Genomic DNA, 19,119 nt, shown 5'->3' with positions numbered 1-19,119 from the left:
TGACCTCACGTCGGTTCCATACGAAATACGTGGATATACAAAATTTTATTGCTCTATATATATATGTGTGTGTATATGCATATATATGCATGTACAGTTGCGGGGCATAATGGCACGTGACGATGTTTGGCAACGCGGCATCCAGTCGCGTGGTGCCAGTGATGACTTCTGCATCGTGGTCCATCGCTCCGAACTTCATTACAATTGCAAGCTTTCAATCGTCCAATGAGCTATAGCTTCCATATCATGTTCAGACTTCACTAGGTCGAATGTATCCAACATAGGATTTAAAAGAAGTGGGTGTGGGTACACCACATAGCTCAGAATACTCTGCCGCTAACGCCATCACCACGTACTGGTCTATTTCAAAAATATATGTAAAGGCCACGTCCAGTCATCAACAGTCCATGATGAGCTTTTATTCAGATCTTGAAGTTCGATACAAGAACAAGAAATGTCACCAGTCATCTAAATGGCTTGTGTACATACGTTGAGTACATAACCCTTGATTTAGATCAGTGATTCCCAAAGTGGTCTATATCGACCCCTAGGGGTCTATGACAACCTGCAAGGGATCTACGTCAGCGAAAAAAAAACTTGGGGGTCCATGAAATGAAAATGGGGGTCCACGATAGTGGATCTCAACACATACACTGATAGTACCTATTTACTTACATCATACTATCTTATCAAAACATTTACATTATTTACAAAAGTACCTACGAAGTAAAAAAAAATATTATATATGTTTATAAAATTGTGTAAGTTGTAGGATGTTGGTATTCGCTGTGTGTTCTTACTAAAAATGTTATTTTATTTATAGTTTATTTTATGTTTATTTAATGTTACGTATATTTTACATAACAGATACAAAATTTTATTTTGAGTAGTTTTAATTTAAATTCAATTAATAAATGTTTAAATTAACATGTGTTTTTACTTTAAGTTTTTAACACTTTACTACAGTTAGAAATTTACAGGAAATCAATATCATGTAAGTATGGGGTCTACCCAACACGGAAAAACATGGCAAGGGGTCTACGACACAAAAAAGTTTGGGGAACTCTGATTTAGATGCTGATATCCAATCCTATCTAGTAATTGGACGTGTTTCTTTTTCATTTCAGCCGATAGAAGATCACTGCAGCGATAAAGCCTATCTCAAAGATCACTACGATGTCCTAAGCTGCCCGCGTCCAGCGACATCTCGCGATCTTAACATGACGTCGATCCACCTAGTGGGGGGCGCACCCACTCCACGTCTACCGGCTGGTGATTGCCACTCGAGATCCATTCGGCCCCAACGGCCATCAGATGCAGGAACGATGTACTACACTACCACATCCTTGACTAAGTTCACGGTGGACCTTCGCAGAGGAAGATGGAAGAAGGAAGAAGAACTTAGGTCGTCACACGAGAACCGAGTAAAATAATTTGGAAATCTTTCCTCTAGATTAGTGTTTATAATTTAATTTCAGCAATCATATCAGTCATTGTCATCGATAATGTCTTTTAATTTTTTCTACATAATTCTGGCAACACCGGAATTCGAAAATATAAGTTTAAATCTACTGAAGTAGAAAATTTCCGAAAACCATAAAAATGATGGAATAATGAAGGTTTATTTTTAACAATTTTAATAATATTCTCGGTTAAAATATAAACTCATAACCTAATATACTTACACAGTAAAATGCAGAGTGAAGTCATTTCGGGCACTCTACGAAAAATACCTCGCAACAAAACAGCCTGTGGAGGCACTTGGTTCTCTTTAAATTAGGAACCGTACTTCTAGCCTTATAAACGGTTATATTTACAAAATTTCACATAAAAATATCAATTTAGAACAATATTGTGTCTTACAAAGTCAAAGGCATCGGATTGATACAGCCAATGAACACCTTGACAGTATGTAATGTTACCACATTGAGGTATCATAATGCAATATACAAAATAATAATTTTATTACATAATTTGAATAATAAATCCATTGACAAGTACTCTATTATCTTTTGCATATCATAACAATAATGCTACATTGCTATAAACAGTTTAATATAAAATAAGGTATTGCTCACTACCTAGAGACGGGGTGTGCAAAACCAGTCATCATGGCAATCTTTGGTGACACCTTTGCCTTGCAGTGACCGACATGACAATAAAATCTGTAATTTTTTACAGAAACATAGACCAATTATTTTTTTATATTTATATTTGTTATTTTAAATACTGATGCCATATATCAACCTCAATGTGGAAACATTTACATTATACAAACAATCTACACAAAACTTGGCAACACTATGATCTTATACATTGGCACATAATTAACATATCGAAAAAAGTCTACATTAAAAAACTCATGTGCGCGTGTAGTTAAACATTATACACTGTTTCCGCATCTCAAACATTAGGATGGCAATACACTGGAATTAATTTGTGTTAATAACAAATATTTTATTTACTATGATGTCTTTAGAGAGCAATATTAATAATTATTTCAAATATTCTCATATAACTGAATAATTAAAACAAGAGTACCTATATATGATTTACCGGTTTATATCAATCTAGTGTATGCACACCTTTATTGTCGACTTATCGATATGTCAAATGCATCACATCACTACACAATAAACGTCTGTTGGGAATACGAAAAAATTGAACACGAATCATAAAATGTACTTTCGTAAATATTTGATGAATTATAAACCTAAAATGTATAAACCGTAGGTTTCATTTCGCAACGAAGCGTAAAGCATGTGTGTATTGTTAAGAAAACATATTGGCACAGGACGTATATACGCCACTATTAATTTATTTACAATTAATTAAATATGAAACTTCCTCTTAAATAAATCTCATACAAAAATGTTCATTAGGTGGTACAACTATTTTATATAACAAACTTAATAAGTAATGTGCTTACACTTTTTTATATAATATAGATGTATAAATATTTACAAGTAGCTTAAAACGGTCATGATGTAAAAATATATCTTCGTGTCGTAAAGATAAAAAACATTAATTAGCCTATTTACAAAAATAGGTTACATTTTAATATTACTTCATTATATTCGTTAAGCTCATCTTTAGTAGTGCATGCCTCAATGAAAACCGCACGAAAATTAAAACAAAATGTTTTTTTTTTATCTGACTTTTTTACTCTTTGGACACACCAAATTGAAGGCCACAGATAAATAAGACAATACGCACATTCCTCGTGCGGTTTCCCACATTAGTATAAATGCATTGAATGTACAATACAGAACCATTATGTTGTGTAGACTTTCCATCGAGTATGTTTTTACTTTTGTATCATGCAATCTCTTATAATCCAGTCATAGCTTAATTTAAGCTTGCCTTTCACTGCAAATTTTAAATATAATTTAAGAGTTCCAGTTACCAAAATAGTCCAGTTGTGTTCACAGGAAACTTGAGGTGGTCAATAATGGCGTGACAAAAAAAAATAGGGATATAGAATTCGTCTATCTACTTTCAATAGTGCAGAACTAAAATCTTTGTTTCAATTTACCTATCAATGCAGGCAGATATTTTAAAAAGCTATCAGACTTTTATTAGTTAAATCTAGCATGTTAAATTTTAGAAATATAACAAAATTGCTGCAGAGTATCTACCAAAAACAGGTACATTTTGGTAGCTTAAAAAATAATTGGTTCGATTACATACAAACAGAGGAAGGCAAGCTTAAGTCGATAGAAAATGTATTTTGACAGATAACATCTGGAAAATACAATATGAGATTTCATAATATAAATGTTATAAATGAATACTCTTGAATAAAGTGACTGCATGTCAGCCCACACAACAGAGCACACTGTTTATTCGTCTTAAGCTAGAATGATTAACGTCTAAGTCTGTAAACATTAGAGTTGATAAGGCTTGCAATAAGACAATTATTTCTATATCACAATCCTCCGTTACCTCTACACGAGTGGGTATTTGTTCACACATCAACATTCCATGTTAATTTTTTAACACAGTCCAATATGACTTTTGAATTTATAGAAATATAAAAACGAAAAATTTAACTACATTTATACTGGGCCAGTAATCAAATTATAATAGAATTTTTCTAATAAATATAGTAAAACAATAATCAAATGTACACCAAATTGACCAGATCCCAGATACATTCATCATTTGTTAAGACACTTTAGTAGTTCATATGTAGTGCTAAACAGGATTTTAAAATTAAAAATTTTTGTCAAATTTGAGACATAATTACACTCAACTATTTTATGTATATTTTATTTTTATACTAGTCATAATGCATTGTTCAAATTTAAACATCACCATAACACAGTTCTAGACTGCACTGACAGAAATTATTGACCAGTCGTATTCCAACAGAAATAATTAAAGTACAGTACCTGGCAATAAATATTGCACATCAACCTTTGGAAAGAGACAATTGGCTAATTTCGGCATCGTAGAGCATTATCTCTGTCCCACACTACTTATGTGAAGTTTTGTCAGTCGTGCGACAGAGATAACGCTCTACAAAGCCGAAATTAGCCGATTGTCTCTTTTTAAAAGTCAATGTGCAATATTTACCACCGGGTATAGTAATATATTTCAGAGTGACAACTATATCCAGGTTGATTTGTAAATAGATGTTAAAGCTTTGTTTCAAATGAGCTATGCTACGCTTTTGAAGATTTTTCACAAATCGCCCTGTATATCACTTTGAGTTTGAGTTTGTTATGTTATGTTGAACATCAGTTGGATCTTGACTTAAAGCCTTTTAACACATTCTATGCCACATTGGTTGTATACAACTACCACTGCACTTAGAAAAACAAAGGATTCCTAAACAAATGAATTGTAGGGTCAAATATAAATAACTTCATGCACATACATAATGCATATTATCATTAATTACTTTTTCCCACTTATTATAGCTTTGCAGTATTGAAAAAGTGTAAAGTGTACGTCTTAAACGACTTTTTCTTAATATTTGAAGTGTGGGTTGTGTACACCCCATGCGGCCTGAATGAAAAATCTTCAAAGATAGCCATGGCACGGAATGTGTTAATATTTTTACTCTAGATGTTGTTCCTGTCAATCTAAGAGGCTTTGACATAGCAATTCAAACTTCAGGTAACCACGTTTTTTTTTATCTATAGCAAAATGATACCAAGGCTAATAACTTTGTTTTAATATAATGAAGTGATCTAATTGCATGTTTACATTTTATTGTAAACAATGAGTAGTTAAGATAATTAAATATATGGTCATTCAAAATAAAAAAAGAATAATAATCTAGGCAACAGTAACTACTTTTGGAACATTTTGTTTTTGTTTATGATTATATGTTTAATTGGCAACACTGTAATAGCACTACATATACATTATTGTAAAATACAATAATAATTATTTTGATCCCGAATGAGCACTCAAAATTAATCACATTTCATTTTGCAATTCCTTATATCCTTTCATTAATAAATTATAGCTATATGCTATAATTTCTTATTCAATCCTAAATTTGACAGATAAATTCTCAAAAAATATGCAAAACGCTCATTACACAATTTCATAAACATAAAATATATAATATGAAAAAAAAATGTGTACTTTCTGGCAAAAGGTTAAAAATATTGTCTGTATTTGGTACAAGCAGAAGATATGACCAAATTCTGCATGCACAAACTGTCTTATACACAACTAGATAACATAATTTTTTATTGTATTCTATAAAGCAGGGGTCAGCAACCAATTTAGTCAATTTAGTACATACCATCATTTTAATATACATATATTGCCAGGAGAGTCAATAAAGTAAATTCAATTTTGAAAATGCTCAGCAAGCTGCTTAAATATGTTTATAGGTCTGCAAAACTATTCTGGTAGCCGCAGGTTGCTCATCCCTGCTATAGATTAATAATAGAAGGCTTTTACCAATATTTTAATATGGAGTCATTAATGGTTACAAAAAATATTTTGCAATCGAAATATAAAGTTTCGACTCCTGTTTTACTGTAGTGTAAAGTAAGGATAATAATAACATAAAAAAATTATAGCACATAATTATTATAGAAATTATGAAACAAACCATATAATAGTCATAATAAATAATTAATTATCAAAGACATATTCATGGTTGAGTCTCATGGATGGATGCTTAACAATTTAATTTAAGACAGTGTCTTAAGTTACTGCTACCTTCGTAAAAATCCTTTTGTGCCATCTGGTCCCCGCGGGGTCCTTATCACCAGAACCCCTGGCGGTGGAGGTGAAGGAAATATCCCTGATGCCGTAGCACCTGGTGGCAGGCGTGCAAGTACTTTACGCTCCTTCCCTTTGGTATTGCTGTCCACATGGCAGTTGCCTTTTGACCTGCCGGAGTTTTGAATGTCATTTATATTGTTGGCTTGGAACTTTTCTTGCAACCTCGTGAAACTGGAAATGATTGAGATATTATACATCATTAAAATATAAAATTAATAAACAAAACATTCAGTATGGCGCATTATGAAACAAAGTATATAAAATTGAATTTATCACCATTCAGGTTTGGTTGTGTTGTGGTGAAATACTATAGTTTTCAGGATTTAATTTACATCTTGATTGAGCAAAGAAAAGATGACTGCTAGGTTCTAGAGCGAAATGGACAGGCAAGCACATAGCATTATGTCCACCAATAAGGTGGACAAACAACATTATTAAGGTCTTCTTGGGAACTTCTTGGGAACTCCGTCTCATTGGAAAAAGGCTGCCATTGTTAAACATTAGACGTCTCACGGCTGTGATGGTGATAATTACAATATGTTTATTTCTCTACTGCTCTTTTTTAAAAGAAATTTTTAAATCTAATAACAATAACTTGCATTTAAAGATTGTACATGATCACAGTTAAATAAATGAAGTAAAAGATGTTTATTGGATTCCGAGTTATAAGGAGGAGTTATAATGAGGAAGCTTAGTACAATCCTATTAACATATAAGTTCCCATTAAAAAGTTTATCAGTGTCATGCCTTTTATTAGTGAAAACATACACAATGGGTTTTATACTTACAGAAAAAGACTAAATTCACTTTTGGTTTTAACCTGTGAGAAATATTGTGTGTGCAGAAATACAGAGAATACAGAAAACCACCAAAACAATTTTGTCTGTCTTATCTTTTAAGATTTGTAAAATCATATAATGAAATGCTGGTTTAATGTTAATTAAAAATGTATGAATATTATATATAAAGAATCAATAATGATACATTCATGAATATGTATTTCCAAACATAACGAAGTGAATAATAATTGTAGATCTTAAACAGGTCTAGCTTCTCAAGCGAGATAAAAAGATGTTTAAACAATAAGAAAACAACATACTTGTCGTCAATAACGTCCTCTGGGCTTCGCGCTTCACCCAATATGCGCAGTCGGGCCTGCTCATATTCTTTTTGCCTTTGTTCCAGTGTTTTAACGGGTCGCGCGCGACTCTCTCCATTCAGCTGACCGCTCGCTAACGACGACGGCCGCTTCAGGATACGGATAGCTGGCTCCGGCATCACGCACTGAGATCCGATACACGCGCTTTCCTCAACTATTACGTTTGTAACCTTGCAGCCTTTCAATGAAGCTCTCACGGGGGCAGGAACACTGGACATCAATTTGATCTTATTGTCCAACTGAAACAGAGAAACCTTTGTGCAAACAGTAGCCCAGCATGCGGCGGCGGTACGCGATGTTCACGAGTCGTTATCACATTACAACTTACGCCAATATCGTCCATGTCCTCCCAACTTTCACATACGTCAACTTCATCTTGGGCCGCCATGTTCACTGACTGACCAATGATGTATTGTATTAGTGAATGCAAAAAATTACAATACTACAACTTCTCACATTTTTTCGATTTTGGAGACCATAAATTTATTACTAAATATTGATAATATTACAATAAATTTTTGTATAAGTTGTTAATAAAATAAAATATTTCTTTTGCTATGATTATGTTTTCGTTTACATGTGACTTTACTATACTTTGATTTGACTTTTTTATCTGTTCTATATCTACCATGTGGTTTTGACTTTTGACATCTGTATTATTTATAATTTCGCAATACACGTTTAACAAATATAAAATGTTATTTGTGTTATTATAAGAAGTAATCGTCTGATACCGAATTTGTCGTTAACTTAAGTTTTTTTAAAGGTAATACTATATATTATTTCCTTACTGTAAATTTTTGTAAAATGATTATAGGTTATTAATAGTAAATATAATTTTTTCAGATTAACATCATGGGATCTAATACCGGGTTTACATCAGCCCTAACGGGCTTGACCTCTGTCGATCCCGATTCTGTACAATTCTTAATGTTTAGTGATGAAGATATTAAAAAATTGAGTGTTCTCAAGATAACAAATTTAATTTCATTCGATGCTATGGGAAACGCCACAAAAGGAGGTCTTTATGACTCCGCTTTAGGTCCAATAAGGGACAGAAATGATATTTGCACAACCTGCTCAAGTACACAATTACATTGTCCTGGTCATTTTGGACATATTGAACTGCCATTGGTAGTAATGAATCCTTTATTTATTAAAACTATTTATACACTATTCCGTATAAGCTGTTTGAAATGCTACAAGATTCAAATGGATGACAAAATGAAAGAGATTTTAAAACTACAATTGCAACTTCTTGATGCAGGCCATGTGACTGCTGCTCTAGATTTGGAGAGTTTTGTTGGTGATGTCAAAAATTTTAACAGTGAAAGTTCGCCAGAAAAGCCCCACAAGGTCATAAGAAAGTATCAAAAACTATTAAAAAAGAAGGATGCCGTAGTAGAGACATTCCATAGCAAAAATACAGATAAACTACGTGCTAAGATTATCGGAAACTTTTTTAGAGCTATGAATATTTCTAAAACTTGTATTTACTGCAGAAGCAAACTTATTAAAGTTACCACATCGGATAATAAAATAATGTACAATTTAGCATCAGAAAATACTAAAAGTATAAAAATATTGATGCCTGATGAGATTAAACGTTACTGTAGCTCCATAACACAAAATGATGAAGAACTTCTGTCATACTGCATTCCTGTGTTGAAAAATTCACTTTCAAAGCCAATCACTGATATATTTTTCATGCAGACAGTTCCAGTTATGCCACCATGTGTCAGACCCTGCAATGTTTTGAACGGAGAATTGATGGAACATCCTCAAACAAATATTTACAAAAACATACTCCAGTCATCCTATAAAGCAAGGGCTGTATTGCAAGTTCTTTCAGCATCAGACCAGCAAAAAGCAATTGATGGCTTGGAACCTAATCCAAGACAGGCCTATGACAGTGTCATGGGAAAATCACCTCCAGAAAAGCTGCATACCATCTGGCAGGAGTTGCAAAAGCAAATAAACCACGTGCTCAACTGTGAGGAACAAGGTACATCAAGTCAAGGCTTAAAGCAGATCTTAGAGAAGAAAACCGGTGTCATTAGGATGCATATGATGGGGAAAAGAGTCAACTTTGCGGCACGTTCTGTCATCACTCCTGACCCGAATGTAGATATTGATGAAATAGGTATTCCAGATGCTTTTGCAACAAAACTTACATATCCAGTACCAGTCACTGAATGGAATGTAGATGAGCTGAGAAAAATGATAATCAATGGACCAAATAAGCATCCAGGAGCTGAAAAGATTGAAGTTAAAAATGGCAGAGTGATTAGAATACCACCAGACTCAATTGAGAAGAGGAAAAGCCTTGCTAAAAGACTTTTAACGCCTGATGAGTATAAGACATCTGGCTTAAAAATAGTTCATAGACATCTTATTAATGGTGATGTGTTAATTTTAAATCGACAACCGTCCCTCCACAAGCCCAGTATGATGGCGCACAGAGCAAGAATTCTTAAAGGTGAAAAAACACTAAGGTTGCATTATGCCAACTGCAAGTCCTACAATGCTGATTTTGACGGAGACGAAATGAATGCACACTTTCCACAGAATGAAATAGCTAGAAGTGAAGCATATAATATAATGTCGGTAACGCAACAGTACCTAGTTCCAAAGGATGGTACACCACTCAGTGGTCTGATCCAAGATCATGTGATATCAGGTGTGAAGATGTCAATACGAGGAGCTTTCTTTACTAAAGCAGACTATCAACAGCTGGTATTCCAAGCATTATCAAATCATAGAGGCAAAATCAAGTTATTGCCACCGACAATTCTGAAACCCGCAGTGCTCTGGTCCGGTAAACAAATTTTATCAACAATAATTATTAACACTATACCAAAAGGGAAACCATGTGTAACATTGACAGGAAAGGCAAAAATTAGTTCAAAAGCTTGGCAAAAGGAAAATCCAAGACCATGGAATGGTGGTGGCACACCATTCAAAGATCCAAACTCAATGTCAGAAGCTGAAGTTATAATACGTAAAGGCGAACTTCTAAGTGGTGTTTTGGATAAAACTCATTATGGTGCCACGCCCTATGGCCTTGTACATTGCATGTATGAATTGTATGGAGGTGACAGTTCAAGTGCCTTACTGAGTTCATTTTCGAAAGTGTTCACTTTTTACCTACAATGGCTGGGATTCACACTTGGTGTGAAAGATATTTTAGTTACCGATGAAGCTGATAGGAAACGTGATGATTATGTATTTCTAGTGCGTCAGATAGGCAGAGCAGCTGCTGCCAAAGCAACAGAACTCCCAGCAGATGTAGATGAGAACAAACTCAAGGAAACAATTGGTGAGATGCTCATAAAAGATCCGAAATTCAGAGCTAATTTAGACAGACATTACAAGAGCGTATTGGATTCATATACGAACAAAATCAACACTGTCTGTTTGTCTGAAGGCCTTTTGGAAAAATTTCCTTTGAACAATCTTCAGTTGATGGTGCAATCTGGTGCTAAAGGATCCACTGTTAACACTATGCAAATTTCATGTTTGCTTGGTCAAATAGAATTGGAAGGCAAACGGCCACCGTTAATGATTTCTGGACGGTCTCTACCCAGTTTTCTTCCGTATGACATTTCGCCTAGAGCTGGTGGATTCATTGACGGTCGATTTATGACGGGTATACAACCACAGGAGTTCTTCTTTCATTGTATGGCAGGTCGAGAAGGTCTTATAGATACGGCAGTCAAAACTAGTAGATCGGGTTACTTGCAACGTTGTTTGATAAAGCATTTGGAAGGTTTGAGCGTAGCATACGATCATACTGTGAGAGACGCGGATGGCAGTGTTATACAGGTGGCTTACGGAGAAGATGGTCTCGATGTTCTTAAATGTCAATATCTTAAGAAAGGGCTCTTAGAATTTCTCGATATCAATTCAAAAGCTGTCATCACTAAATCTACAATAGATAAGCTAAAAGAAGACGGAAGCTCAAAAGAAATTTCTAAATCGCAAAAGTCATTGAAGAAATGGAAGAAAAAGTACGGTAATCCCTTTGAAAAGGTACGAGCTAGTCCGTTCGCTCAATTCTCAATGTTGGCAAAAAAAGAAATTGTCTTAGACGAGCTACCAACAGATCAGACGAGAGATCCATTTTACTGGGAGCTGGAGAAGAAGTGGCGCTCCATGAGTGAAGAAGAAAGAGAGGATTACCTACGGAAAAGGTGCCCGGATCCAATACCGGGACTATTTTCTCCACAATACAAGTTTGGTGTGATAAATGAACGACTGGATGGTCTTATACAAAATTATTTAAAAAATAGACAAGAAAGTGATTATACGGAATACACAGATAAGAATAAATTTGTGGATGTAATGAATGCTAAATATTTAGCATCTATGGCAGCGCCAGGTGAACCTGTGGGATTACTGGCTGCTCAGTCTATCGGTGAACCTTCAACACAGATGACACTGAACACTTTCCACTTCGCAGGAAGAGGAGATATGAACGTAACACTTGGTATACCTCGTCTTAGAGAGATCCTTATGACGGCGTCCGCGAAGCTCAAAACACCAAACATGGATATCCCATTCCGCAAAGATCTTTCCGATTTGAACAAGAAAGCTGAACGGCTAAGACAAAAGCTTAACAGAGTAACTGTAGCAGATGTCCTGGAAAAAATAGACGTACAATGTGAAATTGTCACAAAACCCCAGAGACAATTAAAAACCACAATGCGCTTTTCTTTTTTACCGCACGCGCAGTATAAAACACAGTATGCGGTGAAACCGCCGCAAATTATCAAACATATGCAGAATAAGTTCTTCACGGAGATGTTCACGACCATTCGTAAACAGGCTAAGGCCACTTGTGGAGTAGTGTGGTCGACGGAGAAAGAAAGAAAGAAACGTAAGGCACAAAGTGATGATGAAGAAGAAGGTGAAGAAATTGTTCCTGAAGCCAAAGAAACTAGCGGCAGAGACTTGGATGATAGCTCTGATGACGACGGACCCAACGATGACGACGATGATACAGAGGTAATTACAAATTTTTATTTAATCAATATACTATCGAAAATCGCGCAACCTTAAAGTTGGAATGAAAATCACAAACCAGCAAGGGCAGTGTAAGAAGTCCTCCCATAACCTAAACAGACGACAGCTAAAATGACGACGATGACAACTCAAATTAAATATGCTTTCAATTTAAACGGAATTAAATTAAATTCACACGCTTACAACGTAGTTTTGGAACTTCTAGGAAGGGAATAACAAAAAATAATAATCGAACATTTCAAGCAATAAATATTTGTTGTGTTTATTTTTAATTACGTATCACTACATACTTTGTACGGCCAGAAATAACAAGCCTGTCGAATTCCAATAGAAAAACTTTACTATAATTATGTAAAAAAAAATTGTATTCGATAAATACTGGCTGATATAAATTTACAACGCACGAAGTTCAAAGTTAACTGTCAAACGTGCGAAGTTCATTCCAAACTGTCAACAATCATATATTATTTGAAATTTAGGTTTCATAGTAATTTAATAGAGCAATATAATTATTAGAAATAAAATTGGCAAAGTCGTTCTCGAGTTAAGCTGTGACTACATATATTTATACACCATAGATAATATTTAAGATTTTTTGTTTAACAAACTTTTTAAAATGAAACATAAAAATTTTGAGATACAATAGTGTATTGTACAACAGTATACTTTTGCCTGAATAATTACAATTTTAGGAAGCCTGAAGAAATGGATAATAAACATAGATTTGTTTCTGGTTTAACGTAACTTATTTATTTACACTTTATTGTAAACCATAGATAATAACTAAACAAAAAATAAACAATTCATATAGAGGTATAAGAGGCGGTCTTATCGCTCGATGCATTCTCTACCTGACAATCTTTGGATGGAGATGAGAGACATGAAGGAGACGGCAGTTTAGGTTATACATATATATGAATACATACATTACTAAACACATAAACATAATTATTTATACATATATAGATATAAATACGAACATATAACAAATTCTACACAATATCCTATTTTAGAGGCTAAGGGAGTGCTCTTTTACTTTTTTTTAAAAATGCTGACAATGATTTAGCACATCTTACTGGTTCTGGTAGTTCATTTCATAACCTGACAGCGACCACAGTAAAAGATTTCCTCATAAACATAGTAGAATGAACAGGCATAGTCAATTTCAAGTTTGCCAATGATCTAAGCAACTTATCATGTGACTCACGTAACAAAAAATCTAGATTTAAGGTAAATGTGGTCCATTTTAGTTCAAAATGATCAAAATTTAAATGAGAATAATGTTAATTTTCAGGTGAAAATAAGAAAGAAAAGAACAGAGGAACAGGAATATGAGGATCCGGAGTCAGAAGAAGAGGAAAAGTCTGACGACGAAGCTGGACCAGAAGAGCAAAATAAGGCGATCGATGATGATGTTCTAGAAGTAACGCAAGACGAAATAGGCTTAGATGAAAGTAAAATAATGAACGACGTTGTAGAAACCGTCCGTAATGCAACAAATTACATATTCGACACCAAATCCCATAGATGGTGCGAAATAACTGTCCTGTTTCCTATTAGTTTCTTAAGAGTTGATTTATCTCAAGCCCTTCGTGATGCAGCCATGAAGTCTGTTATCCATGAAGTGAAGAACATCAAAAGGGCAATCACTAACAAAGAGAAAGATGTACTGTATCTTAAAACTGAAGGCATAAACATTGTTCAAATGTCTAAATATGACAATGTTCTTGATCTTAACAAACTATACAGTAACGACATTCACGCTATAGCTAACACTTATGGTATTGAAGCTGCAAATAAGGTCATTATAAAGGAGATACAGAATGTATTCAATGTTTATGGTATCACAGTGGATCCCAGACATCTGAATCTTGTAGCTGACTACATGACTTACAATGGAATATTCGAACCGATGAGCAGGAAAGGTATGGAATCCTCTACATCTCCGTTACAGCAAATGTCTTTCGAGTCATCGCTTATATTCTTAAAGGAAGCAGTTTTGAATGCGAAACAGGACAATATACGATCAGCTTCAAGTTGTCTCATGCTCGGACAACCCTGCAGAAGTGGAACGGGGGCATTTAGTTTGCAACATAATAGTGCACCAGTGAATTAAGTGATTACTAAATATCTAAGAAATTTCACTACTAATATACAGTCATTGGAATAATTGAAGCAATTTGTCATTGACATATTAGTCTAGTATTCCCTTAAATGCTTAATAAGTCTGGTTTACTACTGTGATCAAAAAGTAATGTGAAATTGTCATTTAAAACTCCCGGGCATTAGAAAGGCAGGTAATTTCTTTTTCTATATTAGTACGACTGTATATCATTCACCAAGCTTCTCTTCAACAAAAGTTGGAATATTATTTCGTTCAGCCTTAACTGTTTTGAAGGATGTTTTGTGTCAAAATGCATCAAGTCTTTATTGGTCAATGTCATACTACATTCATTCTTCTTTACTTTTTTTTAAGCGAAAAATATGACTCAAATTGTTCTGTGACCACCATATTCACCTGATTTGGATCTATATGAGTTCTGGCTATTCAGCAAACTCAAAACTCAATGAGGGGACGCCATCTTAAGACGGAAGAAATAAAAACTTATTCTGACTGTTTCAATGTCTAGAAGCATTGGCAAGTGTTTTATGAGTTGGGAATTATTTTGAGGGGGATGAAATTGATTTAGATAAATAAATAAGAGTTTTATTAACAAATTCACCATGATTTTTGAACACAGTATTTATTATATTTTAAATGGTTTGTTTGATATCTACCAAAACCAGTGAAAAAATCATTATTGGGTATTCAATTAAAAAACCCATAAATACTATCTTCTATAGTAAGTTATTATAACAACATTCTCCATAAATAATTCATCAATATCAATTGTTATTGTCATTTTATATTTTTTATATTATAATGGATTCATATTTTGCAGCCAGAAATAAAACAACTGTAAAATGGTAGGTATATTATGTATAAATTTTATCATCTTAAGTTTTGTAATTTTAGAAATATAAGATTTAAATGGAAAATAAAACAAATAAAATATTTTAAAATCATCTGTTATATTTCTCAGACATTTTTTTTAAAATAAAGCTTAATATAAAAACATTTTAGTCGGTATCTTTTAAAAATTTTGCTCAGCACTATGGACGTTGGTGATGTGTTTGACACAACACTTTGGAGGCTTTGTACTTTTTGCGGCGTAAATACATAGAAAAAAGATATATATATATATATATATATATATATAGAAAATATTTATATATATAAACAGTGAGGTTATTTGACAAATTTGTTTAACAATTAATTCTCAAAAATTTATGGCCATATTAGTAACAAAACTGAATCCTGTCAACATATACAAAATATTTTATACATATATGTGGAAGATTCAATTATATTATTCCAAAAATTATTTATTTCAACTGTTTATTATAGAAATCTCATAAAAATGGTTGATGAAAAATCTAGTCTTAATCTGGTTCATTTTAATTTGTAAATGAAATTCATTTAGTAAAATCAAAAGCCAGAATGTTTTTTCTAACGCAATAAAGACATATAAGTTTAACTATTAAAATATTCACAATTAATACTTTTTAATATCAAATGTTGCAAGTTTCCTTTAAGACAGGGATTGCCAAATTTATCTAGGGATATATATGAACGAGAACTGATTTTGAACGTCAACTGCATATATCAGTTGACTATTGTTAATTGATCCAAATAATTGATTTTAAGATGCTACAAGATGTTTTACATAAGCTAAATTTAAAGAAACATATTTAATATATTTTATTTCACAGATTACTATCTATACAAGTTTTTAAATAGGTATGTTAGTGATCTAAGGTATCAGTTCAATTTGAAAAAAGAATTCTTTTACCCAAAATATTTTAGGAATCCCTGCTTCAAGTCTTGTTAATTTCTCTCTGTCATATACAGTATCCGGTGATAAATATTGCACATCGACCCATGGAAAGATACAATCGGCTAATTTCGGCTTTGTAGAGCGTTATCTCTGTCACACAAAATACAAACAGTCTGGTATCTAATAGGAGCTGTAAAACCTACCTATTTTTATTACAATGTCACATTTTAACAATAGGTATAATGGTGTTTATTATGTATAGTTTTAATTTTCCTAAAATGTTTTTTATATTATTTTACCACCACTTACAGAAAACTTGGTGTATTTTATACAAAGAATAAAAATAATTATGAAAAAAAGCAAATGGTATTTGTTTTACAGCTCCTAATAATTACCCGACTGTTTGTATTTAGCGACAGAAATAGTGCTCTATGAAGCCGATTGTCTCTTTCAAAAGGTAGATGTGCAATATTTTTCGTCCGGTACTGTAATACACTGATATAATGAACATTTATATTTATCACATTAGCTTTAGGACGCACAATGCCATTACATACTAAGAAATCCATTAATTAAATCTTACTGTGGTAAATTTAAAAGCAATGACAATTGTTTACAGCTGGTACGAATGACATGTCACAACACGTTACAGTTTGGCACTAGCTATAGAGCATAGACTATAGTTTATTGGCGCCAAAAGCTACTGAAATAACTATTGTCTATTTAAAACACAGAGTTGTAATATTTTTTTGTAAAGATGTCCATTTATTTGTCAAACCAATATACATAGTTTACTTTTTATATTAAAATGATTTTTATTTGTAATTATTTTTCAGATGAACATACTGCTATTTGACTTTTAGCGTCATATAGTGAACTGTGAAAATTAAAAAAAATCATGCTAAATGTATTTTTAAAAAAAGAATATTTCGAATTACGGTATTGGTTTGACGAATATACATTAAAATAAAAATATGAATTGATGACTATAATATATAATAAAATTTAATGAATCTGTCCATTGAAACAATATTAAATATTTTATTCGAGTTTTTTTAAAATACATATCACTAACATTTTGAACATACGACGCGAGGATATTTCTGGCAATTCCAATATCAAAAACGTGTTTGACACGTGTCAAAAATTTTTTTTTTAAATTTCGTCGAAACATGAAAGTCACTGGTTAGGACGGTAACTTTTTTTTTATAAAACCTTGGACCCAAATTCATTTGCATATTACGCTCAAGTAAATTAAAACTTCAAGCTAATAATAAAGTAAACAATACTATAGTGGTACTTTTATATGTTTTAAATAATAATTTAGCATGAACAACAAAGATTACGATACGGGTTTCTCTATACACGAATCTATCACAGCCTCCTTGATGTGCGTCTATGATTTCCACAGACGAAAAATATTATTTACGTTATAAAATATAAAGAATTTAGGAATGGTCAGTCGTCTTAGCACGAATTTTAATGCAATTATGAAATTAATAAGAAATAACAATAAAGTGACACGAGAACAGCTACTTATTACTATAACAACCGAAAGAAAAAAACGCTATTTATTTATTTAAACAGTCTTACAGAAACCCATATCGAATCGAACGCTCCAAGCTAACTTATCAAATATCTCAAATAAATTTTACTTAATTACTTTAAATCAAAAGCAAAACGCCTAATAACAACTGATTTTGATATTGTTTTTCTTAATCAAACATCAAAACAGAATCGAACAGATAATATATGACTACTGCTAACGCTAATTATAATAGCTATTAACACTTAAAATCGTTAAGCTATATAGCATTAATTTCTTCATAGTTTTTGTTATAGTCAAGTTTACCTCCGGTTTAGGTTAGTTATATGAGCGTTCGATAGTGTTGCCTTGTTACTGTGCCGTTTCGGCTTCGTTAGGATTCTTCACAGCCTTTCTCTGGTTCTTCTCAGCTTTCTTCGCGGCTGCCTTCTTAGCCAGAGCTTCATCCTCAGCAGGGTTATCCCACTCCTGTCTTCGACCGGAGCCGAATAAGTTGTAGAAGGTTGCGCAGAATATGTAAACTCCTGCTGCGATGTAGAAGACTATCCTCCACTGCGCTTGTGTCGGCTGAAAATAGTGTTGCCATAAGATAGACATTTATTATATACAGAATATGACAAAAATTTATATTATACCGTGTTTATCGCATGTGTGAAATATGTAAAGTCAGTTCAGTGACAAGAATCTGTCATATTTGAATATTATAAAATATTAAAAATGTAATTATGGTATATGAACCACATATATATATTCATATGCATGTAGTAAAAAGCGCTTATTAAAATATTTTTAACAAACACCCTCAATGTTATTCATTCCTATAGATGTACATATTAAAAATTTTACAATGGTCGACTCAAAACATATTTCATGTGATATTTATACTTATCATATTTTACACAGATGAAAGATATACATACCCTTCCTTCGATAATGTATCCAGCGACAATAGGCGCCAATAGACCAGTGAGATTGGCCAGACAGTTGGTGAACGCCATCAGAATGCCGGCGAAACGAGGCGATATGTCCAAATGGTTCACCTGAAAAAAAATGTAATTTAAAATACGAGCAGAGCAAAGTCGGTAATTGGTCTGACTTTTGCCCATGAATGAGACATTCTTCTTTTCAGCTTATGGACGTCCACTACAAGGCATAGGCTTCCCCAAAGATGGTAACGAAGACTGGTCTTCCGCGACCTTGACTATATCGTCTTTCCACGTAGCATTATAAAATACGAAAATATTATCTGTGACATC

At 33.2% G+C, this 19,119-nt stretch overlaps 3 protein-coding genes across 5 annotated transcripts in view; 1 reads left to right on the top strand and 2 right to left on the bottom strand.

Moving 5' to 3' along the window:
• Positions 1–5,036: 5,036 nt before the first annotated feature.
• Positions 5,037–7,808, bottom strand: LOC137933389 (SUZ RNA-binding domain-containing). Of its 2 annotated transcripts, none has more exons than XM_068777335.1 (3): positions 7,743–7,808; positions 7,355–7,653; positions 5,037–6,426 (listed from the first exon to the last, which is right to left on the bottom strand). In XM_068777335.1, exons 1-3 carry the CDS (start codon positions 7,800–7,802, stop codon positions 6,186–6,188), a joined length of 600 nt encoding a protein of 199 aa, XP_068633436.1. In that variant the 5' UTR covers positions 7,803–7,808; the 3' UTR covers positions 5,037–6,185. The 2 variants fall into 2 exon arrangements, with proteins under 2 accessions (XP_068633436.1, XP_068633437.1); XM_068777336.1 differs by having other exon boundaries at positions 5,037–6,363.
• Positions 7,809–8,086: 278 nt separating this feature from the next.
• Polr1A (RNA polymerase I subunit RpI1) lies at positions 8,087–14,730 on the top strand. Its single transcript, XM_068776987.1, has 3 exons — positions 8,087–8,180; positions 8,261–12,421; positions 13,734–14,730. Exons 2-3 carry the CDS (start codon positions 8,270–8,272, stop codon positions 14,553–14,555), a joined length of 4,974 nt encoding a protein of 1,657 aa, XP_068633088.1. The 5' UTR covers positions 8,087–8,180; positions 8,261–8,269; the 3' UTR covers positions 14,556–14,730.
• A 2,533-nt stretch (positions 14,731–17,263) lies between these two features.
• Picot (putative inorganic phosphate cotransporter protein picot) overlaps positions 17,264–19,119 on the bottom strand; it is an 84,629-nt gene continuing 82,773 nt past the window's right edge. For both annotated transcript variants that reach the window (XM_068777022.1, XM_068777021.1), the window contains exons 10-11: positions 18,784–18,903; positions 17,264–18,430 (exon numbers count right to left, since the gene is read on the bottom strand). In XM_068777022.1, the coding sequence (XP_068633123.1) occupies positions 18,215–18,430; positions 18,784–18,903 (336 nt within the window). In that variant the 3' untranslated portion in view covers positions 17,264–18,214. The remainder of the gene's footprint in view (positions 18,431–18,783; positions 18,904–19,119) is intronic.

This window comes from Battus philenor, unplaced genomic scaffold, assembly GCF_028537555.1.
Source record: "Battus philenor isolate CCGP_79_NKW_IND1 unplaced genomic scaffold, ilBatPhil1.0.hap1 SCAF_13, whole genome shotgun sequence".
NCBI lineage: Eukaryota > Metazoa > Arthropoda > Insecta > Lepidoptera > Papilionidae > Battus > Battus philenor.
The sequence above is the reverse complement of the archived record's forward strand: the minus strand, read 5'-3'. Positions and strand labels throughout refer to the sequence as shown.

Bases quoted from the DNA above. Each gene is read 5' to 3' on its own strand.
- LOC137933389 (XM_068777335.1), bottom strand. From the start codon at position 7,802: ATGGCGGCCCAAGATGAAGTTGACGTATGTGAAAGTTGGGAGGACATG. The intron at 7,654-7,742 runs GTAAGTTGTAAT...TCTCTGTTTCAG, and splicing joins AGGACATGGACGATATTGGC to TTGGACAATAAGATCAAATT. The intron at 6,427-7,354 runs GTATGTTGTTTT...AATCATTTCCAG, and splicing joins GAGGACGTTATTGACGACAA to TTTCACGAGGTTGCAAGAAA.
- Polr1A (XM_068776987.1), top strand. From the start codon at position 8,270: ATGGGATCTAATACCGGGTTTACATCAGCCCTAACGGGCTTGACCTCT. The intron at 12,422-13,733 runs GTAATTACAAAT...GTTAATTTTCAG, and splicing joins ATGACGACGATGATACAGAG to GTGAAAATAAGAAAGAAAAG.